Source organism: Cyprinodon tularosa, unplaced genomic scaffold, assembly GCF_016077235.1.
Source record: "Cyprinodon tularosa strain WSP-4 unplaced genomic scaffold, ASM1607723v1 ctg133, whole genome shotgun sequence".
NCBI classification, from domain to species: Eukaryota; Metazoa; Chordata; class Actinopteri; order Cyprinodontiformes; family Cyprinodontidae; genus Cyprinodon; species Cyprinodon tularosa.
In genome coordinates, this window is record NW_024038148.1 from 31,277 (window position 1) to 49,953 (window position 18,677).

Sequence of the window (18,677 nt, forward strand, 5' to 3'; positions counted from 1 at the left end):
TCCATTTCAGTTTGCCTGTTTTCAAAATTCAAAAAAATATCCACTGGACTTGGTTTCCAAGATTTGAGGACGTTTCGCTGTTAAGGGGGGAATTGTCTCCTGAGACAACCCCCCCCCTTAACGGCAACCCCCCTCCCCTTTAACGACCGACCCTCAGAATCATAGACAGGTTCAGATATTACAGGCTAACGATGGAACCAAACGACCCATTCATCGGTTACCATTTGCATGTTTCCAAGCGATACAAGGCTTTGTCTATATAAGACTCAAACTCACTGCGGATCCAGACATTTGAATTGAGAAAGCTTCCTGGAGAGGAAGCGAAACGTCTTCAAATCTTATAAACCAAGTCCAGTGGATATTTTTTTGAATTTTTACGGAATGACTATGACATGGATGACTGAGAATCTCCAACAGCTGTTTTCAAAACGAAGACAAGGCTTCGTTTGGCTACTGTATAAAACCTCAAACTCAACGCTATTCCTGACATTTTGAATTGAAAAAGCTTCCTGGATGGAAAGCGAAACGTCATCAAACTTGGAAACAAAGTCCAGTGGATTGTCTTTAATTTTATTTTTTTTGGAAGGGCAAATATGCTTATTCAGATCAGCTTTTGCATTGAGAATGTAGCATTGTTAGATTAGATCAAGCATTGCCAGAATAGGACAAAGTGTTGAATTATTAGAAAAGAGGGTTATTACATCAGAACAGAATATTGTTATGACTGGAATGAAATGTTTGATAATTGTTGCAAATCATTGCCAGATTAGAACGGAGAGTTCTAAGATTGGAACGCTGCCTTGGATGATTTAAGTGGAGAATTGCCAGAATAGAACAGAATGATGGATGACAAGAAATTACCATTCCAAGATTAGAACAGAATATTGTATGGATAGTACAGTGTTGAATGACTAGTACAGATCATTGCCAGATTAAAAAGTAGAGGTGCCAGATTAGAACAGAGGGTTGTCAGATTGGAACGCAGGCTTGCATGAGTGAAATATGGAGCTGCAAGATTAGAACGGAAAGTTGGATGATAAAAACAGAGGATTCCCTGATTAGAACAGAACACTGTATGACTAGAGCAAAGTACTGGATAATTAGTTAAGATCCTTACCCGATTACAACAGATTGTTATAATATTAAAACAGTGATGGATGATTAGAAGGTGAAGATGCCAGATTAAAAAGGAGAGCTGTCAGAATGGAACGTCAAATGATAAGATCAAAGCTTTGCAGATTAAAAAATGCTGTATCACTAGAACCATGTGTTGGATGATTAGTACAGATTATTGCTAGATTGCCAGATTAGAACAGAGAGTTGTCAGAATGGAACGGAACACTGGATGAAACGAACAGACCCTTTTCCAGATTAGCACAGAACGTTAAATAACTAAAACTCACTGTAGGATGATTAGTATACATGTTTGCCAGATTAAAGGGGATTGTTACAATATTAGAACAGTGCAAGATTATAAAGGAACATTGTTTTATTACCTTGAGCATTGTAGTTGTAACACAATGCAACCCAATTTAAACACACTATTGTCACAATAGAACAGTGTTGGATGATTAGTACAGATTATTCCCACATTATAACAGATTTTCATGATATCAGCGCAATGTGATGATTAGAATGTATCATTGCCAGACTAGAATGGAGAGGTCCCACATTAGAATGGAGAGATGCCATATTGGAACATAACGTTGTCAGATTGGAACGCTGGCATGAATGATTAAAATGCACAACTGCTAGATTAGAACTGAATGTTGGATTATAAGAACAGAGCATTGCCAGATTAGAACAGAGAGTTGTCAGAATGGAACAGAAGACTGGATCAAAAGAATAGGGCGTTTTCCAGATTAGCACAGAACGTTAAATGACTAAAACTCAGTGTCGGATAATTAGTACACATCTTTGCTAGATTAAAGGGGACTGTTATGATATCAGAGCAGTGTTGGACGATTGCGACGGATCATTGCTAAATTAGAACAGAGAGGTGCCAGATTAGAACATAGGGTTGTCAGAATTGAATGCGGCCTTGTATGATTTAAATTGAGTTTTCAGATCAGAAAGGAAAGCTGGATCGTAAGAACTAGGGGTGTAAATAATAATCGTTTTGTATCGATGCATCGATCCAAAAGCCGACGATCCGATGCATCGACACGTCCGCAAGATAATCGATTAATGTTTTTTTTTTTTTCCTCCGGTCTATTTTTATCCATTTTCTCCTGGGCGTAACTCTCCTCCCTCCCTGCGGTGGCGCTAAACTTATTTTGCCCTCCTACCGCGCTTCCTGGTTATACTCTTACAGCAGTTTGTTGCAGCAAGCTTCACACAGACATTTTTAAATTATGCTCAATATTGCAGCGTGGTCTGGGCTACACGCTGTGGGTCTAGATACGGCCGAGGCGGCGAGGAAGTGGGGGCGAGTTTAGTCCGACGACGGAGGGCAAAAAGAGCGGAGATTCAGCTGGAAAAAGGCTCCCAGCGTTCTCGCGCACCTCGCTCTTCTAGCGGGTCAAACTTCACGAGTTGTTTTCCGCAATTTCGGTCATAAAAACAAAACAAGCCGCCCTCCTGTCTGGTGCACTGTTTGCTGTCAGCTACAATCTGGGAGAGGAGCAGCGGAGCGTCTCTCAAGGGGTCGGTGACGTCAACACTCTGGAGCCTTCTTCTTCTTCTTTTTTTTAATGGCGGTTGGCAAACAACTTATAGGTGCATTACCGCCACCTTCCAGAATGGAGTATGGACCAGACAAACTATTATATTCTCCCTAAAATACCCGTTCTTCTTAGAAAATTAAAAATACTACCAAAAACTACATCCCCAGATGACCTTTGAAACAATTCCCTTATATCTAGTTTACTTTTATTCCTGTCTAACTCTCTACACAACATCTCTTTTTCCTGAGTATATTTATTAAATTCTAAAAAAATATGTTGGACAGTTTCTTTGGAGCCGAGGTATTGCATTGAACTCATTACACTGATATTGTGCAGTATTTTTACAGTATTTTTTGATGCAGCTTTTCTACTTCTGTTATTTGCTGTTGTTTCTAAAGAAAATGCATAACGATATTACAGCTTTCATTGATTTATTTCAAACTTGAAACTTTGTTTAGCCTGTAAGGTGTAAAAAAAAAAAAATAATAATAATAAAAAAAAAATTAACCGATTAATCGATTAATCGAATCGAATCGAATCGTGGTGTATTCTTAAGTATCGAAAATAATCGAATCGTTGGGTCAGGAAATCGATACTGAATCGAATCGCCATGATGGATGTGATTTACACCCCTAGTAAGAACAGAGCATCCCAATGGTTAAAACATCACTTTGTGTGACTAGAACAGAGTGTTGGATGGTTAATACAGATCATAACAAGATTAGAAGGGATTGTTATGATATTGGAGCATAGTGTTAGATCATTCAAACAGAGATTTGCCGGATAAAAACCAAAAGTTGGGTAACTGGAACATAATGTTGGATTATTAGAGCAGAGAAAAGCCTAGTTAGAAGTTGAGAAGTGTATCTTCACTGGAAAATTCAGATCCCCTGCCAGGACTGCTGTAATTATGATCAATTAAAAAAAAGAAAACAAAATGAAATCATAATATTTTGTCAAAAACATGATTTTCATCATTAATACATCTTATGCTGCTTGTTTCCATGTATGTAGCAATCTGTTACATTTCTCTCCATCAGGAATACACCATGGATGTATTCTTTCGGCAGACGTGGGTAGATCGGAGATTGATGTACGAGGGCCCAATAGAGATACTGAGACTTAACAACCTGATGGTGACCAAGGTCTGGACACCGGACACGTTTTTCAGGAATGGGAAGAGGTCAGTTGCCCACAACATGACAGCCCCCAACAAGCTCTTCCGCATTATGAAGAACGGGACCATCCTTTACACCATGAGGTACCTACCTGCCTTCTACATAAACTTTTAACTGTTTCACCATCCTAAAAACTGCTGTTTTGCACTTTTTTTTACTTTCACCTAACTTGGCCTGTGATTACATCACAGAAACTTCACATACTGTAGATTTTCACATTTCAGCGTTTTTATCTAGAACAGGAGAGGGGATAGGCTGTGTTTGTTATAACGTAATAAAAGGGATTTACCATGAAACCCATCTAAGATCCTCAGAGTAAACAGCATAATGCTTTTTAGACGCAATACAGATGCCTAAGTTTTAAAGCAGGGGGAAGTTTGCCTATGGGAACTAAAAACGCTCAAAGCTTCCTTTAGTTCTGTACACTGGAAATTCAACATTTTGACCATCAGCTTCCATGGGATTCAGGATGTATGTAAGGCAATTTGCCAAAAGAATAAGATGATTTACATTTAACATAAGAAAAGGATTAAAATATCTTATTTTAAGTGCATAATATCTAGGTATCTTATTTCAAGGCCAAACATATGAATTAAATTGGCAGATCATCTTTTTTACACTTGTACAATTTAAGAGAAAATACACTCATTTTAAGAAAATCTTACTTATTATTTAGATCAGATTAGATTAAGAGTGCACCAGAAGTGCATGCCTCTATTTGCTTTGTGCAAATAATATCTGGAAAGTTGGTCTCTTTCTTTGCACCTTGGTGTAACCCGGGAGTAAATCCCAGTGATTTTCCATTTACATGTTTAGATAATGGAGAAAGATCCCAGTGATCATTCTGTGTATGTTTTTTTCACTTCCATCCCCTCATTGCTACACAGCCAATTGCTGTTGAGTATCAGGGGCACATGTGCAACAGCCTATCAGTTAGGTATATTAGTTGGAGTGGGTAAGTATGAAAGACTATGGCATGTTGGGAGAACCAGAGCTGCAGGAGCTAACTACTTAGCCAAGATGACATGAAAAAAACTGTTTGTGTAACATACAAACTATGGAATTGGCCAGGTGTTGATGGCGAGCTGAAGGTCTAGGCCTAGAGCCCGAGAAAGATTGCACTTTGGGTGCACAAAGACTTTGGATCTCCTGCCAGGCTGGTAGGAGGCTCCTTGCAGCCAAAGAACAATTTTGTTTCCACTCTGCTCTGACTTTTGTCAGTCCACGACCTGCACTGCACCAAGCACTTTAGAAGGAATTTGCTTGGCACCTTTAATCAACCCCAGCTTGGGGTGAATGGACTGAGGGGATTTGGTTTCATTAATTGTGGAATTGATTAATTTTGTTTTTCTTTTTCCTCTTTATTGTTTTTTTTTTTCTTTTGCGCATTTTATATGGCCATTTGGATGTTTCACTGATGTTGTAAATATGTATAAAATTTTCCTCACTATAAATACAAAGTACTCGCAACTGCAAACTTCTAGCCTCTTTCTGCTGTTTCATGAGTCGTATCTATCTTCTGAGAACTAGCCTATTGACCTTATTTGTTATGATCCATTTGCATTAATTTAAAATATAGTATACTGTTTTTACAGATATGCTACATTGGTCCCTATACTTGTGATGTTGTATCATTCAGTTGTGCAGGGTCCTATTTTTCAACCCTTAATCTTGTCTTTGTATATGCTGCACTTGGGTACATTTTTAAAAAGTATATCATTTCATTTCACTGTGTTACAGCTGACCTGCAAAAGTATCTGCCTTAAAATTCTGGATCACTTCTGATCTGGTTCTAATACTGGAATTTGGATCTCTGCAGATCCTATTATTTTTTCAATACCAGAGCTCTGTTAGCTTTAAAGGTCCCCTATTATGAAAAATTCTAATTATAAACTTTTTTATAACAGTCATGTTATAACAGTCGTGTACTGAAGCCTGTGTATGAGGTTCACTTATGAAAAAGAAAACTTTCATCTCTAGCATTGCCTTTGTCTTCATTTTAGTTAATGGGTTCTCTAAATGGTCTGTTTGAAAATCATTCCCCTTATGATGTCATAAGGGGAATGATTTGTAATATGCCATGCTCCTAGGCTATCTTTAGGAACTCTGACTGGTTGTCATGCCTGGTTGCATGGCCTTTGTGAGGACGGGTAATGGAAAGCCAAGACAGCTCATTTAGAAGAGGACTTAAAGAAGAGCTTGTTGATAAAGGCAATCTGCCTAATCCAAAATGAGTTTTCCTGTACAAATAGCAAAAACATGCTCTGAAGGGCAATGTTAATATTTTTTATATTCAAATATCGCACAATGTGGGACCTTTAATGTCATCATCATTTATTTAGATTTTTTTAAGAGACCGTCATAAGCTCTTTTCTACAAGCGTGATATATGAATGTAACATCCCCAAAGGCAACCAGAGATTAGTATAAGATTAAAAAAAGGAAGTCATCAACACTGTAAATCTTGTTAAAAAGACAAATTCCATGCTAAAAAAATCAACTTTAAGGATTCAGATTTGGTGCATTTATTAAATCAAAGACAGATACTCATAAAGAGGTAAACTTTCTGACTGTTAAAGAGATTTGTAATTTAAATCTATTGTATTATCTATAGACTGAATAAATCTGCCCCTATGGATTAGGCACATTTTTCACCAACACCAGATCAATTTTTTTTTGTCATTATAGGGACTTTTATTTTTTATTATTGATAAATTAGTAAGAGTAATATTTAGGCTGCTCCTTATAAACCAATCCTTCTCTGTCCTGCTTTAGGTTGACCATTATTGCTGAGTGTCCCATGAAGCTGGTGGATTTCCCAATGGACGGACATGCCTGCCCTCTCAAGTTTGGAAGCTGTAAGTCCTTTGGCTCCTGTTTGCATTTACCTGATGAAATAATGTGCAATGTCTCTTCCAAATACACAGCAGCAGCAGTAACAGGAAACTGACAACCCTGCTGCGAAAGTAATCAAAGTTAAAACTGCAGCACAAATTGTTCTAGACCAAATTGCTGCCTGGGCTCTGCAGATGTTTGGATGTTATTTCAGAAAATACTTTCCTTTTGTTTCCTTCGATTTAAGACAAGACTTTATTTGTTTTCATGTTTGGTGGTTTACTTCAGTGAAGATGTTATGTTTTTATGGAAATGTGGCTGATTTAAAGATGCAATTTAATGAATGGTTAAAGGGGTTAAGAACAATGTTTGCTATAATAAAGCTGAGGTCATATGGCTGCCCTGCTGCCTTTCCCTCTTCATTTTATATTCAGAGCCTCCTGGTGTCCTCTCTCAGGAGATTCTGTTGTTTACCTTAGAGGTACTGATAGATAAGCAAAGGACACACAGCAAGTGGGCAGGTGTCAACTAGGGAGAGAGCTGCGGAGGCTAGTGTACCAAGTTGTTTTGTCAGCTGTCTGTCGCTTTGCTGCAAAAAAAAACTACAAAAAAACTACAAAAAAAACAAAAAAAAAACAGGAGGATTTGATTCTGCAACTGTCAAACTGTTTGTCAGACTTTGATATCTTAAAAGTGATTAAGTCATTTAAACTACACATCTTAGAGATCTACATGTTTAATGTCTTGCAGAAGTTATCACACCCCTTGAATATCTTCACATTTTTCCACTGCCTTACCAAGAAAGTATGCATTTTAAACTTTTTATTGCTAGGTATGTATTTTCGGTGGATTCTATTTGGTTGACCAAAATAAGATTAATTTAATATATTTTAGCCCACTTTAATTTAGTGTTGCACTGATACTGATACCAGCATCGGGCAGGGCCCCGATCCAGCACTAAAATGGTGGTATCAGTATCGGCGAGTACCAACAGATAGGGCACTGATACCATTTTGAGAGCCAAAAGTTATTCAACTATTGTCACCCATTCCAGGTAGGAAATAAAAAGTTCTACTGGATTCACTTTGTATTAGTGTTCTTCCTGGGCTTATGTATACAGTGCTAACTCGATGCAATCAACTGGTTTTCCTTAGATAGAAAACTTAGAATCAATTTGACTGTATGACCTGTTGAATTGTAAAGTGCCTTGAGAGGACATGTGTTGTGAATTGGCGCTATAGAAATAACCTGAATAGAATTAACTAATGTGTCAGCTCAAGGCACAGTACAAAATGAATACTATGAAATCTTCCAGACTGATTAGGTATAAACTAGTGGTGGGACTCTATCACAGATTTTTAATCAAGTTAATTAAAGGGTCTGCAGTCAGTTGCTATAAATGCAACCTCTTTGAAAAGCTCCTTCTTAAAAAGTGTGAACAGTACATGGACATTCATTATAGCACAACTCTTCCTTTGAATATGGTAAAAACTATAGCAACAAGGCATACAATACTGCCTTTAAGAGTTTAACATTTGCTTTAAATAAAAGTTCAATTTCTAATACTGACAACAGAACTTTGACAGTAGAGCTGATAACCTTTCATAGCTTAACCTTTTTTTCCAACATGCAACTTTAAGTCCAATTGAACAAATTGTACCACTCAGACTGTGTTGTTTTCTAAAGCCAGTTATTAAGAATAACAATCAATGTCCATTTTATCATGGATGTTCAGTTTTTCAGATGTGGACTGAAGTTACTCAGAAGCTCGTCATTTGGTCTGATGGGGCTTGATGGACAATTTGTGGATGCAACATTAGTTTCACAGAGAGAATTTTTAGGCTTCAATGCCCCCAGTGGATTAGTGCTTGTGATGCTGCTGTTGTGATTTTATGTCCAATGCCCATCCAGGTTGGATGCCATATTAATGTTGTAGATTAATATTCTATTCAATTCCCAACCAGCTGGGAATTTATATTTCTGATACTTTAGTTGTTGATTGCCCTCCCCGGTACGGGTGATAAATATCTTATTTATTCAGATATTATTTTGGCTGTTGTATATTGTTTATGAACACACACCCTACTAGCTGCGTGTTAGAACAATAAATGAAAGAGTGATTCGAGCTGTAATCATGGTCAAACAGTTAATTCTACGCATAAATTGAATAAATTCACCACAAGTTCTGTTCAAAATATAAGATTATTAACAAAAATCATTCAGCTTCAAGTCAAACATATTCCAGTTTAAACTCTTAACTAAGACTAGTGAAACTAAACTAAACTAAATTAATATGTGCAAAGAGGAAGAGGAACATGGTTGAAAAACATATTACAGTTTAAGATTGATTTTGAGTTTGAAAACCAAAGTTTATCTTGAAGAATTTTGGATATGATCAAATTAGCATTTAACTAATAGAGAAGTTGGAATGTTTTCAGACCAATTCACAATGCAAATCCATTATTAAAACATTACCAAGTCTGACTATATCAGTGTTTAAACCCTTAGTGAAATAAAGCTAGTCCAAGCTTCAACAACAGCTCAAAACCCTTTTCTGTAGTGTAGCATGCAGTCCATCCTGTTAGCTTTGTCTTTACTCATCAAAAGACATATTGTTTGTTCCGTCCCTAATTGTGCCAGACCGGCAAACCTTTTTTTCCATGTCCATTTGGGAGTTTCCATCCAGCAGGAGCTTAGCAGGCGGGCTAAATAGCAAGACAGGCTCCCCCTGTCTCAGTGGCTCACAGCAGGGGTCTTTAGAAGGCATTCTCTCCAGTCTGGCTCTTTAAAGGAATAGTACACCCAAAACATGATTAGCCTTCATTTTCTACTCACCCCCATGCTGAACAACACCCTGGAGTACTTTTTTGATATCTCAAATGCATCTGGAGATCTGGGAGGCTTCTTGCTGTCTGCTGACATTCAAATAATGGAGGTCTATGGTGCCCGAGACAGAAAGGTCCATAAAAGTCCACAAAAAACGTGTCAATATTCCTCCATACTGCTCGTCCAATGTATTCCAAGTGTCCTGAGTGGGTAGCATCCAGAATTTACTCGACACGAAGTCATTTAGAATGTTTTTAGAGCATAAACAGTAGTGTATAGGACTTCCTGAAAGCGCGCACATGCGCGTTCACGACGCTACGGAAGCCGGCAGACCGTTTTGGGTGTACTATTCCTTTAAGCTCTGAAACTCAAGAGAAATGTGTTGGGAAAAGGTCTGTTTTGCAGCAGTTTGGTTCTGAAAGATCTATGATGATGACTTATCCTTGATTATTCTGGAGATCTGGGTCTTTTTGGGCCTGGGTCTTCATTTTGGCAGATACCCTGCCAAAGTAGACCCCAGCTTCATAGAAAAGAGAGGGAATAAAAAAAAAATCCTGTGTGTTCTGTGGTTTATTCTGTCCTCACATAGAGGGGGTGGTTGGTCACACCTCTGTGGGAGTTGCTTTGACCGCTTTTGGAGGCCTTGGACACATGTTTACAATGTCCAAAAACCATGATGATGTCATATGCCACAACACAAACTTATTTATTTGAGATTGAAAGTAACTACCTTATGATGAAAAATAGGAAATTTTTAGCTTTCATATTGAATTTCACAGAAAAGAGCAAAATAAACACTCCAACAATGCTAAAGGCACCATTACCTCAAAGAAATGTAGAGGCTGCAGCGTTATGCTTTGCAGAAGCTGCTAAACTCTGCAGCAGCACCTAGAGCCAAGTGGCATATGGCATATGCAAGTTGGAAACTGGTTTATGCCAGTTGGGAACCGGAACTGGTCATACCACCAAATCTTATTTTGTTTGCTGTGTTTGCTAAGCCCCTTCCCAACTGGCCTATATACCATATATAAATGGTATATAGGCCAGTATGCCAGTACATATACCATTATTTAAAACTGGCATGCCAGATTCAACTTTTGGCTCTTGTTGTCACTCAAATCCTGGAAGAGAAACTGCCTGAGTTTGCACAAGACCTCGAGAATAAGTTTTAGGTTCACCTACCTACAGGTGCTGGTCATAAAATTAGAATATCATGAAAAAGTAGATTGATTTCAGTAATTCCATTTAAAAAGTGAAACTTGTATATTATATTCATACATTACATACAAACTCATATATTTCAGATGTTTATTTTGTTTAATTTTGATGATTACAAATGACAACAAATGAAAATCTCAAATTCATCATATCAGAAAATTAGAATATTGTGAAAAGGTTCAAAATTGATGGCCCCTGGTGCCACACTCTAATCAGCTAATTAACTCAAACCACCTGCAAAAGCCTTTAAATGGTCTTTCAGTCTAGTTCTATAGGCTACACAATCATGGGGAAGACTGCTGACTTGACAGTTGTCCAAAAGACGACCATCGACACCTTGCACAAGGAGGGCAAGACACAAAAGGTCATCGCTAAAGAGGCTGGCTGTTCACAGAGCTCAGTGTCCAAGCACATTAATAGAGAGGCGAAGGGAAGGAAAAGATGTGGTCGAAAAAAGTGTACAAGCAAGAGAGATAACCGCACCCTGGAGAGGATTGTGAAACAAAACCCATTCAAAAATGTGGGGGAGATTCACAAAGAGTGGACTGCAGCTGGAGTGAGTGCTTCAAGAACCACCACACACAGACGTATGAAAGACATGGGTTTCTGCTGTCGCATTCCTTGTGTCAAGCCACTCTTGAACCACAGACAGCGTCAGAAGCGTCTTGCCTGGGCTAAAGAGAAACAGGACTGGACTGCTGGTGAGTGGTCCAAAGTCATGTTCTCTGATGAAAGTAAATTTTGCATTTCCTTTGGAAATCAAGGTCCCAGAGTCTGGAGGAAAAGAAGAGAGGCACTTCATCCACGTTGCTTGAAGTCCAGTGTAAAGTTTCCACAGTCAGTGATGGTTTGGGGTGCCATGTCATCTGCTGGTGTTGGTCCATTGTGTTTTCTGAGGTCCAGGGTCAACGCAGCCACATACCAGGAAGTTTTAGAGCACTTCATGCTTCCTGCAGCTGACCAACTTTTTGGAGATGCAGATTTCATTTTCCAACAGGACTTGGCACCTGCACACAGTGCCAAAGCTACCAGTACCTGGTTGAAGGACCATGGTATCCCTGTTCTTAATTGGCCAGCAAACTCTCCTGACCTTAACCCCATAGAAAATCTATGGGGTATTGTGAAGAAGAAGATGCAATACACCAGACCCAACAATTCAGAAGAGCTAAAAGCCACTATTAGAGCAACCTGGGCTATCATAACACCTGAGCAGTGCCACAGACTGATCGACTCCATGCCACGCCGCATTGCTGCAGTAATACAGGCCAAAGGAGGCCCAACTAAATACTGAGTGCTGTACATGCTCATACTTTTCATGTTCATACTTTTCAGTTGGCCAACATTTCTATTAATCCTTTGTTTTTATTGGTCTTCAGTAATATTCTAATTTTCTGATATGATGAATTTGAGATTTTCATTTGTTGTCCTTTGTAATCATCAAAATTAAACAAAATAAACATCTGAAATATATGAGTTTGTATGTAATGTATGAATATAATATACAAGTTTCACTTTTTAAATGGAATTACTGAAATCAATCTACTTTTTCATGATATTCTAATTTTATGACCAGCACCTGTATAGTACTTGATTCAAGGCCGGTGGTCCTGAATAAGACTTAACTAATCCGAACACTATTTTACAGAAAAATGGGACTATCCAGGGTAATGTCAAAACCTTTTGAACTAATCTAACATTTTGTGGAACTTCTTTGTTTTTCGGCCAAAAGAAATTTACTCCACAAAAAGAATAAAAAATTTGTTTACCTCAAAAAAGTGATAATTTTATGTCTCTGTAATAATTTTTGAACTTTATTGATCTCAAATTGGAGAAATGTATCTCTGCATTTAACCCATCCCTTTGGGGATCAGTGGGCTGCCATTGTGTGGCGCCCAGGGAACATTCAGTGGTTAAGGGTTTTGCAATCAGAGTTTAAGGGTTTTGCTCTTAAGCCCTGATTGGAGGCTGTGGGGATTGAACCGTGTACTTGCAGCTTGAACCGAATACTTGCAGCCCTCTCTAACCCACTAGGCCAACACTCCCCTCTAGTATGACAATCCTACATTTCTCACATGGCAACATTGCCTACCCTAACCCTTCTCCTCCACCTTCAGCCCTCTCTCCAATCGGTGGACTTATCCAATCTCCGCAATCCTGTTTCAATCTTCACTAATTAGCCTCTGTTGCTAGCCTGGGCCTGCAGTAGCCTTTCTGCTGCTTTCAGCACTCTGTATCCATGGCAGGCTTCTTCGATCTACTGTTGTGCTTCTGTGCTCTCCTCCTGACCTAGCAGTGGCCTGTTGCCTCTACCAATGTGGTTTCTTATCTCCAGAGGGGGATAGCTGGCTGCCTTGTCCCAGTTCTCTCAGTTGGTGTTCTTGCACTGATTTCCTGCTGCTCCTGTCAGAACTCCATAATGCCATCTCACCTTACCTCTGTTTTCCGGGGGATTTATACCCCTGTTTTGGGTACTCTGACAAAAACAAACATTGACCAAGCAGGAGAAAGATGTGTTTCTGCTCAGAGAAACATGTATCAAAAATCGACTCCACCAGCCGGTCGCAGGTTGCGTCCGATCACATGAAAATTGGTCAATTATCGAGCATTGCTGATTGACTGAAGCAAACCTTAAAGAACCTTACGTTTCTATGTCGCAGTGAATGCAAATGTGCCCCCGCCCCCTCCGCAGACATTGCACCTCTCCAATATTGTAGGTGACTGCAGACAGTGCCACAGACAGGAGGCCTCTGATTGGTCAAATCTACTTCCACACTACACTATGCATACTTCCTGTTTGGTACCTTACCGGCTTGTTTTGTTTGTGTGACCACCATTGTGGAAAACGACTCGTGAAGATGGACCAGCTAGAAGAGCGAGGGACGCGAGAACGCTGGGACCCTTTTTCCACCTGGATTCACACTCTTTTTCGCCCTCATGTCCCTCCGTTTTTGCACAAACTTGCCCCCACTTCCTCACTAGCTCGGCCGTATCTAGACCCACAGCTAGTTTCTGATTGTCCCTCTTGTGTTGTGGTGTGTAACAGCATAGCACAGACCATTAATAAATATTGGGCATAAATCAAAAATATCTGAGACAAGCTCACTGCGACACACTGCTGTGGTAGTATAACCAGCCCTTCAGTTTTCATTGTCGGCATGAAAAAAAGGAGCGTCAACGAAATGATTTCATCATTGTCATCGTTGACGAAAACAGCACTGCTGGAGACAAGGTTTTTAAGTGAATGTGCTAGAAATGAGTTGTACTGTCTAAAGTTTATAAAGTTCTACCTGTTACTTTTTGACTCCAGCAGCATAGATTTGCAGTTGTTAATGTCAATAAACACACAGTGGCCACCTCAAGCATCAGAGAACAACAAAGCAGGAGCAGCAAAATAAAACTATAGTCTGTTTTAAATTAGACTCCACAGAAACAACAACCGTTACAGCCACAGAAATACCATATCTCTAAAGCAATAGGTCAAAATTAAACTATAATTATATAGACACTTATATGTCTATAAATAATCATCTGTTAGATCAAACGCTTAATCAGCTGTTAAACCAAAGGTTAGTTATAACCTTCTCAACTGTTGCTATAGCAATAAACTATCCAACCAAACAGGAGATTAAGAGGTTGAGGGAGAGAAAAAAATGAATTCATGAAAATTAACACTGCTTGAAATAAAGGTTGTTTTTCATAGCTGTTAAAATACATTGTTCAAAGGTTGATGTTGATTGAATTAGACATTTCAACTGTACCTGTCTCCCAACGCCTCACAATTTGTTGGTGAAGCTGGACTAAATTTACATCTTGCAAGGTGGTTTTTCTCCTTTTTTTTTAATCATATTTTTCATGCTTGTGCAAAGGAAATTCTCTAAGTTGGGAAACTGCAGATATTTTTTTGCTGCAGGTGTTTGCTCCAGTAAAGCTAGACTGCAGCAATGATCCAGCCTGGTGCTCAAGTCATGTATATCACAGCGATCCGGATCCACCTCCTGGCTAATCCGCACCCAACCTGATTTAAAATATTCATAAATTAATGTACGTTGTCCGTCGACAGTTTCTAACTTCACTTGCGCCACTTTTCCTGTTAACATGGTAAAGCCCACCGGAGCGTCCGTCACCAGGCTACACGTGACACTAATTAGCCAATGAGCTGCTGTCAGTCTGGGTTACTGCTGCTGCTACTTTTAGACATAGCAGGCAAACCTGTGGCCATGAACAGAATCGAAAAAATAAATATGGATCCAGGCTCAAAATGAACATCTTGATATGTGCTTTAGAATGGCTTTGTCTCCATTCAAACCCAGGTTTAAAGCCTTGCAGGGCAGCATAAAGCCCACTGTGAACATTAAGACAGAAAAAAGAAAAACATAACAAACGGTCAGTTCAGGTGTAAACTCCCACAGGTGTAAAGTCTATTTGAATTGCAGTCTAAAATGAATTTAACATGAAATTAAAGACAATTTGAGGAGGACCTACTTTCCTTAATGGGTCCTTGGCTGGTCCTTAGCTGGTCCCCTACAATTCATTTTTAAACATCAATCCTTCTTCTAAAATATTCTTTCTCTCATGATTTTTGGACATTAATATCTAAAGAGAAGTACCTTCTCCTGGTCAGATCCTGTAATTCAGTGAAAGGGTGGAGTCAGAGTAAAAAAATATGTTGGGTTCATGCAGGGGACTTTGCTGAGAGTTGCAGGGGAGTGGGCTGCCATTTGGCTGGCGTCTGACTGGGAAGGGCCATTTTGAATGGCTTCTACTGTATGTAAAACACTAGGTTATGATTCCTTTGAAAGAAATATTTTGAAAACTTGTTCCTTTTTCCTTTCTCCTCTTTGCTTTAAATGTCTGTATATGACATCTAAATGATTCTAGTCTTTAATTATAAAGTTAAAAGGTGGGGTATGAATATTGCTATGAGGAACCACAAGTACCCAACATTCACTTTGCCTCAGAACAAGAAGCAAGAAAATTGAGTCACATGACTTCTTTTCTTGCAACTAAAACAGACTCTGTGCTGAAAATGACTGCTGAGGAGCCAAACACAGAGCGACTTAGCGATGTAACCAAATGAAGACAAGTTTAATTCTTTACTGCGAACAATGGAGTCCTAACTCAGCATCCATGTTTATAGTGAGCCTCGCGGTCAGCAGAAACAACTCAAAGACGCATCTCAAATGAAGCAGCTCCTTCTTATCAGACAAGTGCAGCGATGTGAAGATTACAACTGCAAGACACAGGAAAGGAGAGGCATTTTACACCCGCTGTCAATTACCCAGCGTGGTGACATTGTGGAGGACAAATTCCAATTTCTCCATTATTGTCATCCCTCTCTCCTTGCCCGTCCTCCTCCCTCTATCGTCCTGCTTATCCCATTCTGCTGCTGCCAGCCTCCAGTGAGGAGGAAGCGACCGTGAATCTGATGTGGCCTGAAGCAGAGGAAAGGTCAGAATCTCTTCTTCTGCCTCAGGACAGCGCAGACCTATGTGGCTATTTTCCATAGCTGCTGTGTGTGAGCTCATTTTCTCACCGGCTGCCTCTCCTTCAGTTTTTTCTCCATCATCCTGCACTCCCCCCCTCTCTCGTCTTCTTTTTCTGCTACTCCATCTGGGCTCGTGTGCACAGGCACTGCGTTCCACTCCATGACACACCAGAGTCATTTCATTTGGCAGAACAGTTGGTGTCCCGCCGATGTGGGGTCCCACAGGGAGTGGCAGGCAAAGACAACTGCTATTTAACTCTGCATGCACAGACTGGTCAACCTTGCCTGTATGAATAAAGGAAAGAGAGATCAGACTGAGAGCAACAGAAGGAAACAAACACAGCACTGAATCTACTGTAGAATGGCTGAGAAGGACACCGAACCCAAGATTTTCCTGTGGTCCAGACCTCAACCTGATGGAAATACAGCAGTAGAAGCTTTTTCCCGCAATGGAGTGAAACACTGATGAATTAATTCAGAAAATTACATTTTCAGAGGTGAAACTTAACTGTATTGACAATCATTGAAACTTTGTTCGCTTTGAAACTGAACAAAAAAAAAAAACGTGAAATTTCAATAAATTTTGCTTATACACAATGTTGTGAGAGTTCATAATTAAAAAGAATGAGCTCAAAGTTTAGTTCACACAGATGAAAATGACTTTCATATTTCACCTATTCAAAAAATGTAAAATAAAAAATAAAATAAAATAATAAAAAAATCAAAAAGTTCACAAACCTGTAAATGAACTATTTCAAGTTCATTTGGTAAATTAAGTCACAATTCTACACAATAGAACCTCATATTTCACCCTTTGAATGTGTGATTTTAATGGAAAGAAATGTAAAATACTCAATGCAGTCAAGGTATACCGTATGTGCAGTGCCAGGTGGGAAATGTAACTCGACGTCTCGCTTTAAATTTCAAGTGGACATGGTTTATGTATGAAGTTGTTCGCTAATTCCCGGTGGGCACAGTTTGCAGAAAAACATGAGTTTTTTTCTGCCTGAGTCTTCCTTTGTATGTTCATAAAACTGCCAAGCGCTTTGCTAAATTGGCATCAGAAATACCAATAGATGAGTCTTACTCATGCAGACCAGTACTAGAAGTACACTCACCGGCCACTTTATTAGGTACCCCATGCTAGTAAAGGGTTGGACCCCCTTTTGCCTTCAGAACTGCCTCAATTCTTCGTGGCATAGATTCAACAAGGTGCTGGAAGCATTCCTCAGGGAGTTTGGTCCATATTGACATGATGGCATCACACAGTTGCCGCAGATTTGTCAGCTGCACATCCATGATGCGAATCTCCCGTTCCACCACATCCCAAAGATGCTCTATTGGATTGAGATCTGGTGACTGTGGAGACATTTGAGTACAGTGAACTCATTGTCATGTTCAAGAAACCAGTCTGAGATGATTCCAGCTTTATGACATGGCCCATTATCCTGCTGAAAGTAGCCATCAGTTGGGTACATTGTGGTCATAAAGGGAAGGACATGGTCAGCAACAATACTCAGGTAGGCTGTGGCGTTGCAACAATGCTCAATTGGTACCAAGGGGCCCAAAGAGTGCCAAGAAAATATTCCCCACACCATGACACCACCACCACCTGCCTGAACCGTTGATACAAGGCAGGATGGATCCATGCTTTCATGTTGTAGACGCCTAATTCTGACCCTACCATCCGAATGTTGCAGCAGAAATCGAGACTCATCAGACCAGGCAACGTTTCTCCAATCTTCTATTGTCCAATTTCGATGAGCTTGTTCAAATTGTAGCCTCAGTTTCCTGTTCTTAGCTGAAAGGAGTGGCACCTGGTGTGGTCTTCTGCTGCTGTAGCCCATCTGCCTCAAAGTTCGACGTACTGTGCGTTCAGAGATGCTCTTCTGCCCACCTTGGTTGTAACGGGTGGTTATTTGAGTCACTGTTGCCCTTCTATCAGCTTGAACCAGTCTGGCCATTCTCCTCTGACCTCTGGCATCAACAAGGCATTTCCCCCACAGAACTGCCGCTCACTGGATGTTTTTTCTTTTTCGGACCATTCTCTGTAAACCCTAGAGATGGTTGTGCGTGAAAATCCCTGTAGATCAGCAGTTTCTGAAATACTCAGACCAGCCCTTCTGGCACCAACAATCATGCCACGTTCAAAGTCACTCAAATCACCTTTCTTCCCCATTCTGATGCTCGGTTTGAACTGCAGGAGATTGTCTTGACCATGTCTACATGCCTAAATGCACTGAGTTGCCACCATGTGATTGGCTGCTTAGAAATTAAGTGTTAACGAGCAGTTGGACAGGTGTACCTAATAAAGTGGCCGGTGAGTGTAGATGTGCTGGTCTGTCATGCTGTTCGCCGTAATAAAACCTGCCGTTATCCAACAGAAAGTGTTATCATTTGACTGTGAACGTGAGCTGTGTGTCGCTCATTATTCTCAGTGTGCACATTGCTCTTGTTTATGTTCATTACT

At 39.8% G+C, this 18,677-nt stretch overlaps 1 protein-coding gene across 2 annotated transcripts in view; it reads left to right on the plus strand.

Moving 5' to 3' along the window:
• The window catches only part of gabra4 (gamma-aminobutyric acid type A receptor subunit alpha4), a 61,793-nt gene that overhangs the window by 9,653 nt on the left and 33,463 nt on the right, over window positions 1-18,677 (plus strand). For both annotated transcript variants that reach the window (XM_038277611.1, XM_038277612.1), the window contains exons 4-5: window positions 3,707-3,927; window positions 6,619-6,701. In XM_038277611.1, coding sequence (XP_038133539.1) covers window positions 3,707-3,927; window positions 6,619-6,701 — 304 coding nt within the window. The remainder of the gene's footprint in view (window positions 1-3,706; window positions 3,928-6,618; window positions 6,702-18,677) is intronic.